We start from the raw sequence: 19,860 nt of genomic DNA, 5'->3' as shown, positions 1-19,860 counted from the left end.
GTGTGTGTTTCTGTTTACCTTTATGATATGACCCATATCTGTGGGCCACACATATGGGGAAAACACTATGCCTGTAGACACCCCAAGCAAATGAGATTACCATGGAACCTCAATAATGAGGGATAACTTCCAATTTCTTAAGTCTCCACTGATGAGATGCGGATACTTGAGTGACCCCCAGGCTCATTCCCAAGTAAAGGTTTTTGATCCTTCACAATACCTTGGACTTTCAAATTTGTATTTAGTTTCTTGTGAAAAAAAAGTTGCATTTAATTTTTACAACAGCATTATAGGATAGCTACTATTATCCTCATAATTTACTATGCATTATGGGCCTTTCAGAAGCACTCTGATTGTTAAAACCCTCTAATTAGGAAGACAAATTATACATGCCATTTTTGAGCAGTTTGAGGGGATAGAGGTGGGGGAACTTCCTTGCATCAAAGTTATAACTATGCCTCAGGGATAGATACATGTGCAACAGAACCCAGAACAGGTATGCTCATTTTTCAAACCTAAAACCCAGGCTTTGTAGGATTAGGGCAAAAAAAAAAAAATGGCTTTGGATTCTTGTCAATCAGAGGAGGAAGAAGGTCATAGAGAGTTCTTAGGGTCATAATTTTACATTGCCTAAAAGTATTTTAGAGTAGGCTGAATCACGAGAAACATTTTGGCTTGATATGGTTATATTATCGAGACAACCTCTCCCCATTGTCCCAGGATTCTTGGGGTGTTGCCTTGTCAGACAGAAACCTCTGTGGCCATTGGTGCTTTTGCACAAGTTTTGCTCGAGCCTGTTGGGCTTGTTCGGTCCATTCAGCCTGGCAGGCTGCACTTGGCTCGTGCTACCAGCCTGGATCCCATGCCTGCCAAGGGCCAGCCAGATGCAGAGCAGAGAGGGGTATGTGAGCAAACGTGGGGTCCAGCTACTGCGCACAGCCAGGCATGCCAGCTGTGGTAAGGTGGGCAGCTCCAGGTGCCAGTATGGGCACTGACTCCCTGTGAGGCTGCAGCTGGACCAGGTGTACCACAAGCAGCTTTCATGGCTGGCACTGGGGAATGCAGTGGTGCCTGGAAGCTTGGAGATGCCAGGAGCTACAGAACCCCAAAGAGGGTGTCACAGCCCTGGCTTGGTGAGCTCCTAGGTCTAGGCTTCCCAGAGGGCTGCAGCTCCTCTCTCCTTCTCTCTTCTGTTCTTATTGCCCACAATGTGGCAAACAATGGGCATGTTTCATCCCTGTTTGTGTTACAACTCTTTTCGTTCCACCATTTGGTGGGTCCTGAGTTCTTGTCCTGTGTCCAGGTAGAATGACATAAGTGGACAAGTGGAGGGTGAGCAAGGTGAAGAAGAACTTTACTGAGTGACAGAACAGCTCAGAGGAGACCCACTGAGTCTCCTGGATGGGTAGCTCCTGGGGTGGGTAGCTCCTCTTTGCGGCCGGTCATCCCATCGTCTCAAGTCTGACTGAGTCTGGGGCCTTTACAGGCCTCAGAGGAGAGGAAGTGCACACCTACTGGTCCATAGGCACCCAGATAAAACACCACAAGTTCTCACTCTTGTCTTTGGGACCAGCATCCCAGCCTCCAGGCTTCAGGCCCTACCCAGCTTGAGGGTACGTCTTCACCAGTGACCTGCTCCCTTCCTCCCAGGAGCCTGCCTCCTGCTGCCATTCATAGCACCCAGACTGTTCGTGCAAAGGGGCACCTGCAGGCAAGCACAGAGGCTCAGCACCTCCTCGGCCTCCCTCCCATGCTGGCACTCAAAGTCCAGAGGGGGCCAAAGCGACATGTCAGTGCTGCCTGGAGTGGGCGCACACCCAGCCAGGCTGCGACAGCACCCAGCCTCAGCTCCAACCTTGCTCTCGGAATGGAGTGGGTGCTGGGAGCAGGGAGAGGCCAGCAATGGGAGCAGACACCTCTTAGCCTGCGGGAACAGGAGGGGCCTTCCAGGGCCCCCAGGAGTGCAGAGATGACCAGGTCTGCAGTTGTGGCTTGAGCAGCTATAGCTGCACCCAGGAGGATGGGGCTCCTGCCTGCTCCAGGCCGCCAAGAGCACAGGGAGGCCCAGTTGGTGGACATGACTCGGGTAGCTGCAGCTGTGCCTGAGAGGGGAGGGCTCCTGCCTGCTCTCAGCCCCAAAGAGCACAGGGATGCCTAGGTCTGCAGCTGCAGCTGGGCAGCCCAGCTGCGCCTGGGGAGCAGGGAGCTCCTGCCCTGTCAACTCAGAAGGAGGCAGGGCTTCCACCTGCTCCTGGTTCCCCTGGCTCCATGGAGCTGGCAGCCCTGGTGTGCCACCCCCATTGCAGCTGGCTTCATGAGAGCAGCTGCTCTGGACAGGCCATCAGTGCCATCAATATGTCACAAAAGTTAAATTTCCAGAGCTGGCAAACTCAAAAGCTTTCAGGGACTAGCCAGGTAGATTGCATAAATGTTGTGCTGCTGGCTGGAGAAGATAAAGAATGAAATTCTATATGACCAATGTGATGGCATGGCATGACAGTCAAAAGGCATCTGGTTAAAAAGGGAAACACCATCCTTTCAAACAAAAAGACTGTGGGCAAATTTTGATGCCTACAATTTCTAAACAATGTTCTCAAAGATTTACTTGAAAATATTCCTGTTTTACAACCTTACCTTTGATAGTAAAAGGGAGTGGCAATTCTCTGAGGCGACTGGGCAAGAGTCCTATGAAACCAACTTACTTTTTTTTCTATACTTCTATACTCTGGTATATTTTCCCTGGCTTTCTAGGTTCTAAATTTATTACATGTTATTTCATGACAAAGAGGTATACTGGCATCAAAAGTCAAAATACAGTTTTTCATTTCTCGCAAGAAAGAAAACCCAAGTCTTTTTCATCCCAGCACAAAAATTTTCCACCCATGGGCACTGACCTAACTCTAACCTAAGCCCAAAGTTCCAAGTTCATTTACTCAAGAGGTCTGAATAAACGTTCACTTTGTTCACAGCTTTTATCCGATTTCCATATCTGACTCACTAGGTGCTTCCAACTGGTGCCCTGATGTTACCTAACAGAGCAAGGACATAATGGAACAACAAATGTAACTTGTTTCTTAATCTGTGCTTAATCCATGTTTGTTTTGGTAATGTTTGTTTTGGTAATGCTAACATGCTAAGTTAGCATTAATCTTACGGAGTTGCTGTTGCCAAAGGACATATCTTTTCTGTGGAGGAATAGAACAAATAATTAACAAAAACAGCATGATTGTATAACCTGAACAATGAATGAAAAATGAGTTGAGACTAAATTTTTTTCTGGTAGTTAATGATGACTCATTAGAAAACACTGGACCAACTTCCTAAACTTTCTGTGCCTTGGTTTGCCCATCTGTGAAATGCACTCTCTGTACTTCAAGGTTATAACAATCATATGCCCTAGATTTTAAAATTGTCCCACAGGCACCTCATTCAAACATTCAACAATATTTATTGAGTGCATACTATGTGCCCAACTGTTGGTACAAATCCAACACACCCCACTAGTTGCTTGGGCCACATCCCTGAAACCAACCATTGCTTTTCCATTTCTACCAGACGCTCCATCAGTGAATCCTATAGGCTCTATCTTTTCAATATCTAGTATCACACCACTACTCACCACTCCACTATCACCATGCTGGCCCCAAAACTATCAACTTGTTGTCCAGACTACTGCAATAGTTTCCAAACTGCCTCCTTGCTTCTATCCTGATCATCTACAGATCTCTTCATACAGTATTCAGAGCTAAACCTTTCTATGTGTCACCTCACTGGCAGACCTGGAGTCCCTGTTACCTTTCTTAGCTGTATTTTAGGTACCAGACTCAGTATACCAACAGTCTACTTAGCTTATAACTAGGACTGTATCATCTGGTATTCTGTTACAACAAACGTACTTAAAGTTAAAAATAATAAACAGGCTTGTATTTAAGTGGCAAGTGCTTGATATGGCTGCTTTAGCAGGTAAGTCTACTGGTAGAATCTTGAGGGGAGGAAATAAGTCAAACATGGAGACCAAGACGCAAAAACCACTCATGAGCAGCCACATAGGACAGAGGTCCCTCTGGAGAAGCCACCAAAGGATATAAATCTGTCTTCAGGTTTGTTTTGAGAAAACACCCAAGCAGGAAAGCTGCTGTACAAAATTACTGTTGCCCCAATATTTGACTCTGTTTTACTTTTCTCTTAGCATTAATCCTACCTGATTTTTATTTATTGCTTGTCTCCTCCTTTTAAAATATAAGCTCCAGGAGATTAGTGGCCTCCATCTTTAGTACCATAAAGAGTGCTTGGCATATAATACGTGATTCAGTCAGTATTTATGAATGACTCAAGACACAAAAATAGCTTCATAAAACAGGGCTTTGCTTGAGTTTTTATGAATAAACCAAACTGAAGTCATCCCTTTTGTAGCTCAGAACGAATTTCTCCCTTTTGTTTTAGGGGAAGATGAGAATAATGGAGGGTGCAACTTTAACATGAGTTTACTGAAGAAGGAAGCACCAAGATTAACCTAAATGAGAATACTATTCTAATGACATTAGCCAGAGAATAATATCATTCCTGTTCCAGTACTGCCAATTACAAGTCACAATATCTTCATTTACAATGTGAGGACAATTATAACACCTAATTATTGATTATTGTGAGGGTTAAATAAGAAAACATACTTAATGCCCTTAGGACACCACCTAGAACTTCATCAATAAATGCAGCTGTTTTGTTATTATCATATTTATATTAGTGATGTAGTACATCATAAATCCACTACTCAAAGCTGATGTTGAGTCACTGAACACATTGCCTCAATCTGCTCGCCATAATGCACTCGAGATTACCCACTGCAACAATGACGTCTTTGGTGATTTTAATTTACTACTATTCAGAGGTTCCCAATTTTGGCCTACAGGTCACAGGCAGTAAGAAATGGATTTCAGGGACTAAACCAACTTAGCACGACGTAAACCGATCAAGGACAGTTTGATCTTATCATGAATCACTGGAGGGCATGGAACAAGTCTTTCTCACTTCTACAATCCCCAGGGCTCAGCGGAAGTATCTGACACATGAAGGTTGATGTTGATTAAATAATAAATGAATGAAGAGCATATGCTACCTCCTTGACGGGCAGTTCAGGCAACCAGACGCCCTGCGCGTCATCAGACGCCTAGCGCTTCGGAAGCATAACTAGTGAGAACTGGGCGGCCCTTCCACTCCGCACTGCAAAAACTGCCTAAGCCGGAGAGTAATTGCACCAGCTCCGCTCCAGAAATCTTGGCAGGACGCGCCCTCTGGCGGCGCCTGGCTCGCAGGTGGGCCCCAGCGCGCCGCCGCTCGCCCCCGCGCGCTGGGGAGGTTGGGAGGGAACTGCACGCAGGGGCGCGCGGGGCGGGGCCTCTACTGGCCTGATGGACCGCGCGGGCGCTGCCAGCCGCGGGGGCCAAGCGCCTGGCTTCTTACTGTGGCTTCATACTGAGGGCCGAGCCGAGGCGGCGCGGGCGCGGATGCAGGAGCAGGACTTACTGCAGTGGGGGCTGACAGGTGAGCGGGCTCCGGGCGGACTTCGCCTAGGCGGGCCAACCTGTTGGGATTGCCTCTTGCGGGCCAGAGGCGCAGCGCGTGGGCCGCCCGGTGGGCTGTTTACCCGCCGGCGCCAGGGCCTTCCTTTGCTCCTGCCGTGGGCGGAGAGAAACCGCGCCCGGGCCTGCTGGCCACGTCCCCCGCCTGCGCGGCGCGCGGGGTGGCGGACGCGGGATGAATGAGGTCGCAGTCCCAGGAGCCGGGCCGGGCCCCCAGGCCTGTGGAGGGGAAACATGGTGAGATCAGCGCCACCTGCAGGCCTCCGATGACGAGTTGGACGGCCTGGTGCACCAAGGATGTAGGCTTCCAGCTGCTATTACAGTGGGTTTGGGTCCTGGCCTGGGGAGTTTATTGGTTGTTTCTGTAAAACGATCAACTCATCTCCCAGCTTCAGCTTCTCCGTTTACTGTGCGCGCGCAGTTATTGGAGAATTCGCCACTGATTAATTCTCCCAATCGAGTTACGTGCGGTAGTGAGCGGACAGACTCAAAGCACTGTTTTATGAAGCTATTTTTGTGTCGAGTCATTCATAAATACTGACTGAACCACGTACTATATGCCAACTTAGCTTGTCCGTTCACTACTGCACGTAACTCGATTTATTGACACTAGCCCTTGCGGAGAGTCTGCAAAGCGCGAACATTGCAGGCCCCGCAGCCCTGCAGCTGCACTGCTGATGGTACTTCCTGCAGCCCCAGACCCCGCTCTCCTCCCTGGTCTGTGCTGACTCGCCGCTGAACCCCCCAGCCTCGTTTTCCTTATTTACAAGTGGGGAACGTAGTGTGTGCTTTATATTAACAGAATCGTGCATCAGTAATAATAATACAGTCGTTTTTTCATTACTGATTAAATGCCACTGGGAGCGTATTCTTAGGCATTGGCTACAGAGATGAGCTAAACAAATATGGACCCTTCCTACCTAGAGTGACTAGTGAGAGTGCATTTAAAAGTATAAACAATAACTTATTTAAGTGCTCAATACCACGAAAGAGTGAGGTTTGCCATTCTAGGAATGAAACAAAAGGTGCGGTTCTGTGTTCAGCTTAGAAGAGAGAAGGATGAAGTTGAATGGAGAGGATGCAGACGAGAAAGAGACCTCTCCCTTGATTCCCTGAGTCTGTAAGAATTTGTGGCTGTAAGGAGTATGTATCCAGTTTAAGTACGAGCTTGTCGACTGGTCTTTTTATGTTTGACTTTATCTTAACTAAAGTTGATGTTTGTGTTGTTTGCCTATTTCCTTGCAAGTGTTGGGAATGGTTCTTGAAGAACTTGTGTGAGAGAGGGCTCAGAAAAGTGTGCCAGTTGATACTTAGCCGGGGATAATATGCCGGGAGAAATGTACATATGGGCAGGTGTTTTAGTGAAAATGAGGAGACAAGAGGCTGCAAGTTTGAGTGGATGGAATGGAGTGAGTAAATTCAGAATTAAGTAAGCAAATGTGGCAGCTTGGATAAATTGGTAGTGGAGAGAAGGAAAACAGAAAAGCAGGGTCAAAGGAATAGCTACTGAATATTATAGCTTGTAATTTCTATTTCTATTTACCAGAATAAACTAGTATTATGAGAAACTATTCTTCATGAGTTGGTTAAAAAAATTCTTACTGCTTTTTTTTTCTTTTGGTTACAGAAGTAGTACATATTTTCAGTAAAACATTCAGGGAAATAGCCTATGCATAAAGAAAATAAATATTAATCTCCATAATCTCCTTACTGTTAACATGTTCTCTATCCTGTATAATTTCCTTTACTTTCCGGTGGAGGGGGAAGGTGCAAAAATGGAGTTTCATGTACATGCTTTTGGGAAATCATAACTTTTTTTTCCTTATCATTCAGTCTTCTTCAACATCATTTTTAATGGTTACAGTGTTTCAGTATATGAATATATGTACCATAGTTTAGACATAGTTTAGAGTATATGTACCATAGTTTAGACAGTCCTTCTTCTTGGTATTTATTTATTTATTTAGGTTCTTGTTTTTTTTTTTTTTTTTTTTTTTGCTATTGTAAGTAACACTAATAAATATCCTTGCAACCAAGCTAAATATAGCTATGGACGTTTAATTCCTGAAAGGTACTAGTTCTAGAATAAAGAATACGCAAAATGTTTGCTTATTTCTCCATACTCTCAGCAACACTAGTATTTTCTAATTTCAGAAGTTAACATGTTATTGTATTGTTTAATTTAATGTTTATTTGGTTACCAATATTGATGGACATTTGGATATTCATCTTTGGATCATGAAGTTACCTTAGGACCTTTTCGTTTCTGGAATATGCAGACCTATTACTTCTTGCTGTTTTACTTACTGTTTCACTACTTGTCATCTCCCTGACAGAAGGGCAAAAGAAACTACATCTGGAGGTTAAAAAACTAAAGACTACCTTTCCCAAACCCCACCGTAGTTTGGTTGTAAATGTGACTTGGCTTTAGCCAGGCACATGACTGTGGGAGATTTGGAAGGGGAAAGTGAGGGAAAGGACTCAGAGGGGTTTGGGTTTTCTGCTTCCCTCTTGGCTACTACCTCATGGGTCTCTGCGGGGGGTACAGAGCATTCATTTTGTTATCATGGTTGATAGGTTCCTGGAGCTGACGGTACGGTGGCCTCCTGGTTGGTTCCTGGCTTCCAGGTCATGGAGGTAGATAATTCCTTGGTGTGCCTGTTCTGAGGTGCTTGATTTAGCAGTTCCACCCAGAAGATCAGCCTGGATGTTACTCCTCCAGGCCTTTCGACAATTTTGTGGTAATCTACTTCCCTGTATTACATCCCTTTCTGCCTAACCTACCAAGGGTAATTTCTGTTTTTTGCTGTTGACTCCTAAGTGTTAAGTATTGTTAAATAATATGTAATTCCATATTATTTTTGAAAATTCAACTTTTTTTTTTTTTTTTTTGAGACAGGGTCTCATTCTGTCGCCCAGGCTGGAGTGCCGTGGCCCACTGTAGCCTCGACCTGCTGGGCTTAAGTGATCCTCCCACCTCAGCCTTCTGAGTAGCTGGGACTACAGGCATGAGTCACCAGTTGTAAGAAATAATACAGAAAGATCCCATGTAACCTTTACCTAGTTTCCCCTCATGGTCACATCTTGCAGTGTGGTACACTATCACATTGTGTATGCTTGCACCGATGGTATGCTATCACAACAGGATATTGACATTGGGACAGTCAAATCCAGAACATTTTCCATCTCCACAAGGATCCCTCAACTTGCACTTTAATAGCTATACTCACCTCCCTTCTACCTCACCACTTTCTTAACCCCTGGCAGCCACTAATCTGTTCTCCATTTCTATAATTTTGTCATTTTGAAAATGATATGTGAGTAAAATCATACAACATGTAGCCTTTGGGGACTGGCTTTTTTCACTCAGCATAATTCTCTGGAGATTCATCCAGGTCGTTGCGTCTATCAATAGTTTCTTTTTATTGCTGAGTAGTACTCCACAGCACAGTATACCATAGTTTGTTTTCCCACTCACCCACTGAAGGATATCTGAGTTGTTTATAGTTTGTGACTATTGCCAAAAAAGAAAAGAAAGATACTGTAAACATTTGTGTATAGATTTTGTATGAAAATAAATCTTCATTTCTCTGTAATAAACGCCTAGGAGTTCTGAGAGTGGGTCATATGGTAGTTGCATGTTTAGGTTTTAAAGAAATTGCCAGACTTTTTCCAGAGTACCTGTACTATTTTACATTCCCACCAGCAATGTATGAGTGATTGAGTTTGGATTCTCTGCATCCTTGCCAGCATTTGATATTGCCACTTTTTTATATTGATTATTCTAATGTATGTGTAATGGTATCTCATTGTGGCTTAGATATGAATTTCCCTATTGGCTAATGAAATATGTAACCTCCTTGATAAAATGTCTTTTTCTTTCTTTTGCCCATTTTAAAATAGGATCCTTTGTTGTTTTTTTCCACTGTTGAATTTTGACATACTCTAGTCTTTATATACTCTAGATACTGGTATTTTCTCAGATATATGTCTTACAAAATATCGGGGGAACCCCGCCCCCGATATTCAACGTGGGTTCTTTTCTATTTCCCTAAGCATTGTCTGGTCTGAGAATAAAGGGAAAGAGTACAAAAGAGAGAAAATTTTAAGCTGGGTGACTGGGGGAGACATCACATGTCGGCAGGTTGTGTGATGCTCCCTGAGCCGTAAAACCAGCAAGTTTTTATTAGCGATTTTCAAAAGGGGAGGGAGTGTACGAATAGCGTGTGGGTCACAGAGATCACATGCTTCACAAGGTAATATCATAAAGCAAATGGAGGCAGGGTGAGATCATAGGACCACAGGACGGGGTGAAATTAAAATTGCTAATGAAGTTTTGGGCATGCATTGCCATTGATAACATCTTAGCAGGAGACAGGGTTTGACAGCAGACAACCTGTCTGACCAAAATTTATTAGGTGGGAATTTGCTTGTCCTAATAAGCCTGGGAGTACTACAGGAGACTGGGGCTTATTTCATCGCTTCGGCTTCGACTTTAAAAGGCAGCCACCCCTAAAGCAGCCATTTCAGAGGCCTACCCTCAGGGGCCATTCTCTTTCTCAGGGATGTTCCTTGCTGAGAAAAAGAATTCAGCGATATTTCTCCTATTTGCTTTTGAAGGAAGAGAAATATGACTCTGTTTCGCCCAGCTCACCGGCAGTCAGAGTTTAAGGTTATCTCTCTTGTTCCCTGAACATTGCTGTTATGCTGTTCTTTTTTCAAGGTGCCCAGATTTCATATTGTTCAAACACACATGCTCTACAATTTGTGCTGTTAACGCAATCATCACAGGATCCTGAGGCAACATACATCCTCCTCAGCTTATGAAGATGATGGGATTAAGAGATTAAAGACAGGCATAGGAAATCACAAGAGTATTGATTGGGGAAGTGATAAGTGTCCATGAAATCTTCACAATTTATGTTCAGAGATTGTAGTAAACACAGGTGTAAGAAATTATAAAAGTATTAATTTGGGGAACTAATAAATGTCCATGAAATCTTCACAATTTATGTTCTTCTGCCGCAGCTTCAGCCAGTCCCTCTGTTCGGGGTCCCTGAGTTCCTGCAACAACAAAAGTTTTAAATTTTGGCTAAAATTTATCAATTTATCAATTTTTTTCTCTTATGGATAGTTTTCTTGTGGTTTGGTGTCAAATATAAGAACTCATTGCCTACTCCCAGATCCTAAAGAGTTTTTCCCTAAAAGCTTTACAGTTCCTTATTTAAGTCCATGATCTACTTTGAGTTAATTTTTGTTGCATAAATTTTGATATGTTGTATTTCCATTTTTATTTAGTTCAGTGTATTTATTTCCCTGGAGACTTCCTCTTTTGATGGACTGTTTAGAAAGAAGTGTGTTGTCTAGGTTCCAAGTATTGAGAGATTAGCCTCTAATGTTTCTGTCCATGAATTCTAATTTTATTACATTGTGGTCAGAGAACATACTCTGTACAATTTCAGTTCTTTTAAATGTGTTAAGGTTTTCTGGCCCTCCTTTAGTTTGGATATGGATTATTTGTTCCCACAAAATATCATGTTGAAATTTGATCTCTAGTGTTGGAGGTGGGGCCTAGTGAAAGGTGTTTTAAGTCATGGGGGCAAATCCTCCCTGAATAGATTAATGCGTCCCTGAGCGGGGAGCAGAGAGAGTGAGCAACTTCTTACTTTTTAGCTTCCAGAAAACTGGTTGTTAAAAAGAGCCTGGCATCCCCCACCCCTTTCTTCCTCTCTCACCATGTGATCTCTGTACATGCCAGCCCCACTTCCCCTTCCGCCATTAGTGGAAACAGTCTGAAGCCCTCACCTGAAGCAGATGTTGGTGCCAGGCTTCTTGTACAGTCTGTAGAGACATGAGCCAAATAAACCTCTTTTATTTGTAAATTATCCAACCTCGAGTATTCCATAGCAACACTAAATGAACTAAGACAGGCCCTGAATATGTTGTACGGTCCATGGCACTTGAAAAACATGTGTATTCTCCTGTGTTTGGGTATCAGCAGAGCTTCATTCCTTTCTGGAGGCTCTAGGGGAGAATATATTTCCCAGTATCCAGAGGCTGCCCACATTACTTGACTCCTGGCCCCTTTCCTCCAACTTCAAAGCCAGCAACATTTCATCTCTTTGATCCTTCTCTAGCCAGCTTCCTCTCTAACCACAGCTGTTAAAGATTCTCCAAATGATGCATGTGATTAGATTGTATGTCCATTGCATTATCCAGGCCCACCTGGATAATTCAGAATACTCTTCCCATCTCAGAACCCTTAGCCTTAATTATATGTTTAGAGTGCCTTTTGCCATGTAAGGTAACATACTCACTGATGCCAGGGTCAGGGCTTGGACATCTTTGTGAGGGCCACTATTATGTCTACCACTTCATCCTTTTACTTTTCACTTATTTATCTAATTATTTTTGGGTTGAATTTCTTGTAGACAATTTATAATTAGGTTATGTTTAAAATCTACTCTGGAAGTCTTTGTCTTTTTTTTTTTTTTTTTTTTTTGAGATGGAGTTTCGCTCTTGTTGCCCAGGCTGTAGTGCAATGGCACGATCTCGGCTCACTGTAACCTCCTGCCTCCCAGGTTCACGTGATTCTCCTGCCTAAGCTTCCCAAGTAGTTGGGATTACAGGCATGCGCCACCACACCTGGCTAATTTTGTATTTTTAGTAGAGACAGGGTTTCTCCATGTTGGCCAGGTTGGTCTTGAACTCCCTACCTCAGGTGATCCTCTCGCGTCAGCCTCCCAAAGTGCTGGGATGACAGGTTTGAGCCACTGTGCCCAGCCAAGTCTTTGTCTTTTAATTGGTATACTTATACCATTTATGTTTCATGTAATTATTACTGTGTTTGAGCTTAACTCTGCCATCTTACTTTTATTGTTTTTAATTTATCTGTTTTTGTTTTCTTTTTCTTGCCTTCTTGTGAATTATTTGAACATTTTTTAGAATTTTAGTTTTGTTTATTTACAGTGTTTTTTAGTTTATCTCGTTGTATAGCTTTTTAGTGGTTGTTACAGGTATTGTATATAAATGTATGTGTGTGTGTGTAAAATCACAGACTACTGATACTGTCATTTTACCTCTTTGAGTAAAGTACGGAAACATTACTTCCCTTTATATAAACATTACTTCCCTAAATATTTATCTTCCCTTTATATTTATAGCTTTACCTTCTGTTTATAATTGTCTTAAATATTTCCTTTATATACCTTTAGAACCACGTCACACACTGTTATAATCTTTGCTTCAGCTGTCAAACGTAATTTTAAAAACTCAAGAAAAGGAAAACCTATTGTATTTACACATATTTTTGAATGCTGCATTCTCACATTCTTCCTGATGTTCCAAAGTTCCATCTTTTATCATTTCCTTTTTTGTCCAAGGGCTTCCTTTAGCCATTCTTTGAGGGTAGGTTTCTTGATGATAAATTCTCTTTGTTTTCCTTCATCTGAGAATTTCCTCTTCATTCCTGAATACTATTTTTCTTGATTACAGGAGTCTGGATTGGCAGTTCTTTTCTTTCAATATTTGAAACATGTTGTGCCATTTCTTTCTGGCCTTTAAGATTTCTGACAAGAAATCTGCTTGCATTTGAATAGTTTTTCCTCTTTAAGTAAGGTGGTGTTTGGTTTTTTTTTTTGGCTGCATCTAAGATGTTTTCTTTGTCTTTTGTTTTCAGCATTTTAATAATTACATACCTTGGTGTGTATTTCTTTGGAATTTTTTTTTTTTTTTTTTTTTTTTTTTGAGACAGAGACTCTTCTTGTCACCATGCTGGAGTGCAGTGGTGCTGTCTTGGCTCACTGCAACCTCTGCCTCCTGGGTTCAAGCGATTTTCCTGCCTCAGCCTCCTGAGTAGCTGGGATTACAGGCACCCACCACCACACCCAGCTAATTTATTTTTAGTAGAGACGGGGTTTCACCATGTTGGCCAGGATGGTCTCAATCTCTTGACCTCGTGATCTGCCTGCCTTGGCCTCCCAAAGTGCTGGCATTACAGGGGTGAGTCACCATGCCTGGCAGGATTTTGTTATGTTTGCAGTTTACTCAGTTTCTTGAAACTGTAACTCTTTAGCCAGATTCGGGAAGTTTTCAGCTATTATTTATTTAAGTACTTTTTCAGCCCTATCCTCCTTCACCTTTTTTTATTGGACACCATTGAACAAATGTAAGATCTTTTGTGGTAGTCCTGAAGGTCCCTGAGGTTCATTTGTTTTCAGTCTGCTTTCTCTGTCTTCTGATTGTAATCTCTCTCTAACTTCTGTTCTGTAGAGTTCACTGATTCTTTCCTCACTTCCTTCCATTCTGCTGTTGATGCCATCAACAGCATCAGTAGCCTTTTATTTTGGTTAGTGTATTTTTCAGTTTTAAAACTTCCACTTGGTCTTTCTTTATATCTTTTATTTCTTTGCTGAGATTTCTGTTTCTTACCTGGGGTTTTCTGTTTTATCAGTTGCTCAAGTGCATCCATAACTACTTGTTGAAGCATTTTAACATTACTGCTTTAAGGTCTTTGTCACATAATTCTACCGTCTGTGTCATCTGGGTGTTGGCACCTATTGATTATCTTTTTTCATTCAGTTTAAAATCTTCCCAGTTCTTGATATAATGAATGACTTTTGTAATAATTAGAGCCAGGCGTGTGTGTGTGTGTGTGTGTGTGTGTTTTTAAATCATATTTAAACCTCCTGTTTGACTGTCTTTGTCTGATGCTGCTCTGGCAGGGGAAGAGGGTCTGCTGCCTTGTTATTGCCAGGTAGGGATAGAAGTCCAGGCTCCCCCTTCAGCCTCTGCTCACATCTGGGGACTGGGAAGGGGCTCCTCCTTCCTGCTGGGTGAGGGTGGGAACTGTGGCTCCCTCCCAAGTCTCTACTGATCCTGCAGGTGAAGACCAAGGGGTAGGGCCTTGTTACTGGTTGGTGGGGATAAAAATCCTAGCTCCCTACTTGGCCTTCTCTTATACCATCCTGGCTGGGGTGCTGGGGCACTCGTTATAGCTATAGGTGAGAAGTCTGTGCTTTCCACTTGGCCTTTGCTGGTGGGGACCACAGGTTTATTCCTGTGCTGTTTACTAGAATAGAGCAGTTATTATCTAAAAGTTTCCTGTCTTGCTAGGCTGCCATTTTCTAGCAGGAGCAGGCTTGTGAGGGGTGGGGGTGGGATTGTTTGGCTGTGTCCCCAACCAAATCTCACCTTGAATTGTAATAATCTCCACGTGTCAGAGGTGGTGCCAGGTGGAGATATTTGAATCATAGGGTCAGTTCCCCCATATTATTCTCGTGGTAGTGAAGAAATCTCACAAGATCTGATGGTTTTATAAATGGGAGTTCCCTGCACAAGCTCTCTTGTCTGCTGCCATGTAAGATGTGGCTTTGCCCCTCATTTGCCTTCCACCATGATTGTGAGGCCTCTCCATTCATGTGGAACTGTGAGTCAGTTAAACCTCTTTTCTTTATAAATTACCCAATCTCAGGTATTATTAGCAGCATGAGAAGAGATTAATTTAGGGGGGTTGTTCTGATTTTGGTTTTGGTCTACATCAGTTGGTGTTTCCGGTTTGCTGATTTCTTGACCTGTCAGACTGGGATATATAAAGCAAAAACAAATTCCAGGGAACTTACTACCCTGTTCTTCCTCAGGTCCCAAGGTCCCTAGCCAATCTGCTTCTTCACTGCAGCTTTCAGAGTTTTTTTTTTTTGAGACGGAGTCTCGCTCTGTAGCCCAGGCTGGAGTGCAGTGGCGCAATCTCGGCTCACTGCAAGCTCCGCCTCCTGGGTTCACGGCATTCTCCTGCCTCAGCCTCCCGAGTAGCTGGGACTACAGGTGCCTGCCACCACCCCGGCTAATTTTTTTGTATTTTTAGTAGAGACAGGGTTTCACCGTGTTAGCCAGGATGGTCTCAATCTCCTGACCTCGTGATCCGCCCGCCTCAGCCTCCCAAAGTGCTGGGATTACAGGCGTGAGCCACCGTGCCCGGCAGCTTTCAGAGTTTTATGCTTGCTTTCTGTAGCATGTCTAGGGTTTTTATTTGTAGTTAGCAAGAGGAATAAGGGAAAACAAGTATACTCCCATCAGAAGTAGAAATCTCTGAATTTTCTAATTTATAAAATGGGGATAATACCTACTCCATAGATCATTATAAGCATTAAATGAGATACCGTAATTTATTATTATTATTTTTTGAGACAGAGTCTCACTGTGTTGCCCAGGCTGTAGTGCAGTGGCGCGATCTCAGCTCACTACAACCTCTGCCTCCCAGATTCAAGCAATTCCCCCTGCCCCAGCCTCCCAAGTAGCTAGGATTACAGGCGTGCACCACCACGCCCAGCTGATTTTTGTATTATTTAGTAGAGACAGGATTTCATCATGTTGGCTAGGCTGGTCTTAATCTCCTGACCTCAGGTGATCTGCCCGCCTCAGCCTCCTAAAATGCTGGGATCACAGGCATGAGTCTCCGCACCTGGCCTGAGATACTGTAATTTATGTAAAGTGTTTACTGCTCCTCTGGTATTTGTAAGTGCCTAAGAAAAATAACTTATTTTTAAAATTTTGTACAATTAATATATATTTTGAAGATTTTTTAAAGGTATAAATTCAACCAGAAAGTTATGTTTTTGCTAATAGTTCTTATATAAAGTATGTTTAGGGTTTTTCACCTTCCCAAGATATGGCTATTCTTTGAAATTGGATTTTTTTCACCAAGGGAAAGAGAAAAAAGAGTCAGTAAGCTCCATATTAATTTCACATGTTTTCTGCCATCCCTGTACACAGTTAAGCACCCTTTGTGAAACATCATTTCCATTTTTAAAAACAGCGCTTCTGTGTTGAAGCATTATTCAATGTAGTCCTAAATTTTTTCCTTTAGCATTGATGACATATTTAAATGGGTGCAGTTAAGCAAGCAGACACATGTACAATCCATGTGTTGTTGCTCTTTGTTCAGTTGTATCAGTAATGCCTCGTTTCCCAGAATGGACACTGGTGTGAGTCTCAGGCAGTATAGAGGCCAGATCCCAAGTTGACTTTCTCATCTATCAAGTGAATCAGGTAACAATGATGGGCTACTTTGGGGCTTTGAATATAAAGGTGAATAAGTCTGCTCAAAAAGTAGTTTGGAAGTCAGCAGATGTTTAGATATCCATAACTCCTCAGCAAAAGATATGGCCAGTGAGGTTTAGAGTTATGTGAATTTAGGCTGTGTTCCTCATTCAAACTCTTAGAACATTGCCTGTGCATGTGCTGAAATGTCTGCTCTTCGGATTTGCTTTATTTTTTGTTTCTAGGGATTCACCTACGCTCTTATCAACTGGAAGGAGTAAACTGGCTTGCCCAGCGCTTCCACTGTCAGAATGGCTGTATCCTGGGAGATGAGATGGGCCTGGGGAAGACATGCCAGGTGTGTTACTATGCGACGAGTACTGCTCACCGCCACTGCGGTACCTCCTTATAACTCATTCTGGAGTTGAGAGCTCTGGAGCTAAAACAAAGCTTAGTTTCACAGATGTCCCTGCGATCCAGGCTAACTGGCTTTTGTACCGGGAAAGGGCCTTTCCTGTAGTCTTCTCTGCCTCAGTCATTGCAGTTGTCCTGTTGACTTTATTCAGGGCCAGCAAATGCTACTTGTCCTTTCCTCAGATGTTCACATAGCTCTGCTTTAAGCTCTCTAAAAAGATACCACCTCAAATTTGTTTTGCTCGAATTTTGTTTAGACTTTTTGCATCTATGTTCATGAAAGACATTGGTCTGTAATTTTCTTGTAGTGTCATTATCTAATTTTAGTATTGGGGTAAAACTGGCCTTGTAGAATGAGTTGAGAAGTATGCCCTTCTCTTCCATTTTCTGGAAGAGTTTATGTAGAATTGCTGTAATTTCTTCCTTAAATTCTTGCTAGAATTCACTAGTGACTCCACACTTGTTTTGTAGACATACCTGGATTATAGAATAAAAGATAAACTTTCTCGAAATTGCATCCTCAGGGAAAGCTAGACTGAATGGTTTTAATTCGTTAAGTCACTTAGTAAAGAATGGTTCCAGGCACAGTTTGGGCTGAGAAAACAGATAATTTAAAAAGAAAATTATTTCTGTTATAAAAACTAACTACCACCCTGTAATGTAAGCACTCTAACCATAACCATGAGTTGCAATGAATGTTTTGCATGATTGAACTTTTGTTTTTGAGACAGGGTCTTGCTCTGTCACCCAGGCTGGAATTCAGTGGCATGATCTTGGCTTACTGCAACCTCTGCCTCCCAGGCTCAAGGAATCCTCAGTCTCCTGAGTAGCTGGGACTACAGGCGCGTGCCACCACGCACAGCTTATTTTTAACTTTTTTTGTAGAGATGAGGTCTTACTATGTTGCCCAGGCTGGCCTTGAACTTATGGGCTCAAGTGATCCTCCTGCCTCAGCCTCCCAAAGTGCTGGGATTACAGGTGTGAGCCACTGCACCCAGCCCGTCGTTGAAATTATAGTGCGTATATAGTTTGTATTTTGTTAATCTAACAGTGTCACTATAATGTTTTACTTTGTTATATTCTTCACAATCATTATCAACATTGCATAATATTCCATCAAGAGAATTTATAATTTACTTAAATGTTCTATAGATGAGAAATGATGATTCCTCCTCTTTTTGTGCTGTTTAATCTTGATGGAACATTCTTGTGCTTGTAGCTTTCTCAGGATTTTGAATTATATCCTTAGGACAGATTTTTCTCCGAAATAGCTCAGCCTTTGAAGATGGAGTCTGTTGACACATTTTTGTTTTAAAATGGGTCATTTTCTCTGTATATTACAGCAACATTCAAGTCATAAGTGTGTACTAGAATCTTCTGAAGTATGCTCATTTGCCTTTACCAGTATTTCCATTTTATACCCTTCCTTAAGCTTAGGAGGATCATGTATTGTCTGTTTTCCCCATTAGAGTGTGTCCTCCAGGAGGGCTGGGCGTTTTGTCTGTTTTGTTCACTGTTGTATCACTGGTGTATAGAACAGTGCCTAACAAATAGACGACACCCTGTAAATACATATGGAAGAAAGGAAAACAGTAGGGGAAGGTGGGAGGAAGTGAGAGAGGAAGGAAAGCATCCTCCCTCGGGAAAGCCTGGCAGGCAGCAGAGGGCCACCATGAGATTGGTGGTTTTTACAGTCATATCTTGGCACTTCTTGCTTAATATTTTCAGAGTATTGCAGATCTTGGTCATCAGTTGGATTTTCATTGATTTTTATTGTCTTTCCTGACTTTTTCTTTACAGTAGAGGTTCAATTACCTAAACATTGAGCCTCATTGCTTGTTAACTACTGAAGTAATTGAGTTCCATAAATTTCCGTGGCAAGTATATTGAGGCTTACATGATTATGCTCTACGAATGGATTACTCTCCTAATGTGCAGAAGATTGTACAATATTTCTTTGTAAAACAAGTCTTACACAAGAGTGTGTGTTCCCTACAGGGTTGTGGGAACTTCATGGTTGTTTCTCATGGAGAAATGTGATCAAAACTGCCTTCTTTTTCTGTGTTCCAGACTATTGCTCTCTTCATTTATTTGACAGGAAGATTAAATGATGAAGGACCATTTCTGATTCTTTGTCCCTTGTCTGTTTTGAGCAATTGGAAAGAAGAAATGCAGAGGTACACGGTAGATGTAGCTGAAATTTTATTGTTTATCTTGATTAAGATTTTTTTTTCTGGATGATTTATAAAATATGATAAAACAACCTATTGTTGTAATTAGTAAGTTTATTCCAGAAAACTTTGAACTTATGCAGTGTAGGTAGACACTGAGGATATAATAGGGGAAGAGTAATTGGCAATTTAAAGGTCAGTAATCGTTTATAGTAAGTATTGAACTTAGAAGCCATTTTTTTGTTTTGTTTTTGTTTTTTGTTTGTTTTTTTCTTTTGAGATGGAGTTTCACTCTTGTTGCCCAGGCTGGCGTGCAACGGCACGATCTTGGCTTACCGCCACCTCCACCTTCGGCGTTCACATGATTCTCCTGCCTCAGCCTCCCAAGTAGCTGAGATTACAGGCATGCACCACCAAACCCAGCTAATTTTGTATATTTAGTAGAGACGGGGTTTCTCCATGTTGGTCAGGCTGGTCTCGAACTCCCGACCTCATGTGATCTGCCCGCCTCAGCTTCCCAAAGTGTTGGGATGACAGGTGTGAGCCACTGTGCCCGGCCTATTTTTCACAGTGACGTAGCAAGTAACTAATGTGGAAGAGATCGTTTTATTTTTAGAGTCAGCACAAGACCTTTTTAGATCTGATCCCTCTACCTGTTC

The 19,860-nt window shown here is 42.6% G+C and overlaps 1 protein-coding gene across 4 annotated transcripts in view; it reads left to right on the top strand.

Annotated features, from left to right (window-relative positions):
- The first annotated feature begins 5,355 nt into the window (after positions 1–5,355).
- The window catches only part of CHD1L (chromodomain helicase DNA binding protein 1 like), a 59,535-nt gene continuing 45,030 nt past the window's right edge, over positions 5,356–19,860 (top strand). For all 4 annotated transcript variants that reach the window (XR_004058944.1, XR_004058943.1, XM_030936781.1 and 1 more), the window contains exons 1-3: positions 5,356–5,541; positions 16,862–16,974; positions 19,101–19,207. Coding sequence is in view for 2 of the 4 variants with exons in the window: in XM_030936781.1 (XP_030792641.1) it covers positions 5,409–5,541; positions 16,862–16,974; positions 19,101–19,207 (353 nt within the window). In the remaining 2 variants the exon portion in view is untranslated. The remainder of the gene's footprint in view (positions 5,542–16,861; positions 16,975–19,100; positions 19,208–19,860) is intronic.

Source organism: Rhinopithecus roxellana, chromosome 8 (genome assembly GCF_007565055.1).
Source record: "Rhinopithecus roxellana isolate Shanxi Qingling chromosome 8, ASM756505v1, whole genome shotgun sequence".
Classification (NCBI taxonomy): Eukaryota; Metazoa; Chordata; class Mammalia; order Primates; family Cercopithecidae; genus Rhinopithecus; species Rhinopithecus roxellana.
The sequence above is the reverse complement of the archived record's forward strand: the minus strand, read 5'-3'. Positions and strand labels throughout refer to the sequence as shown.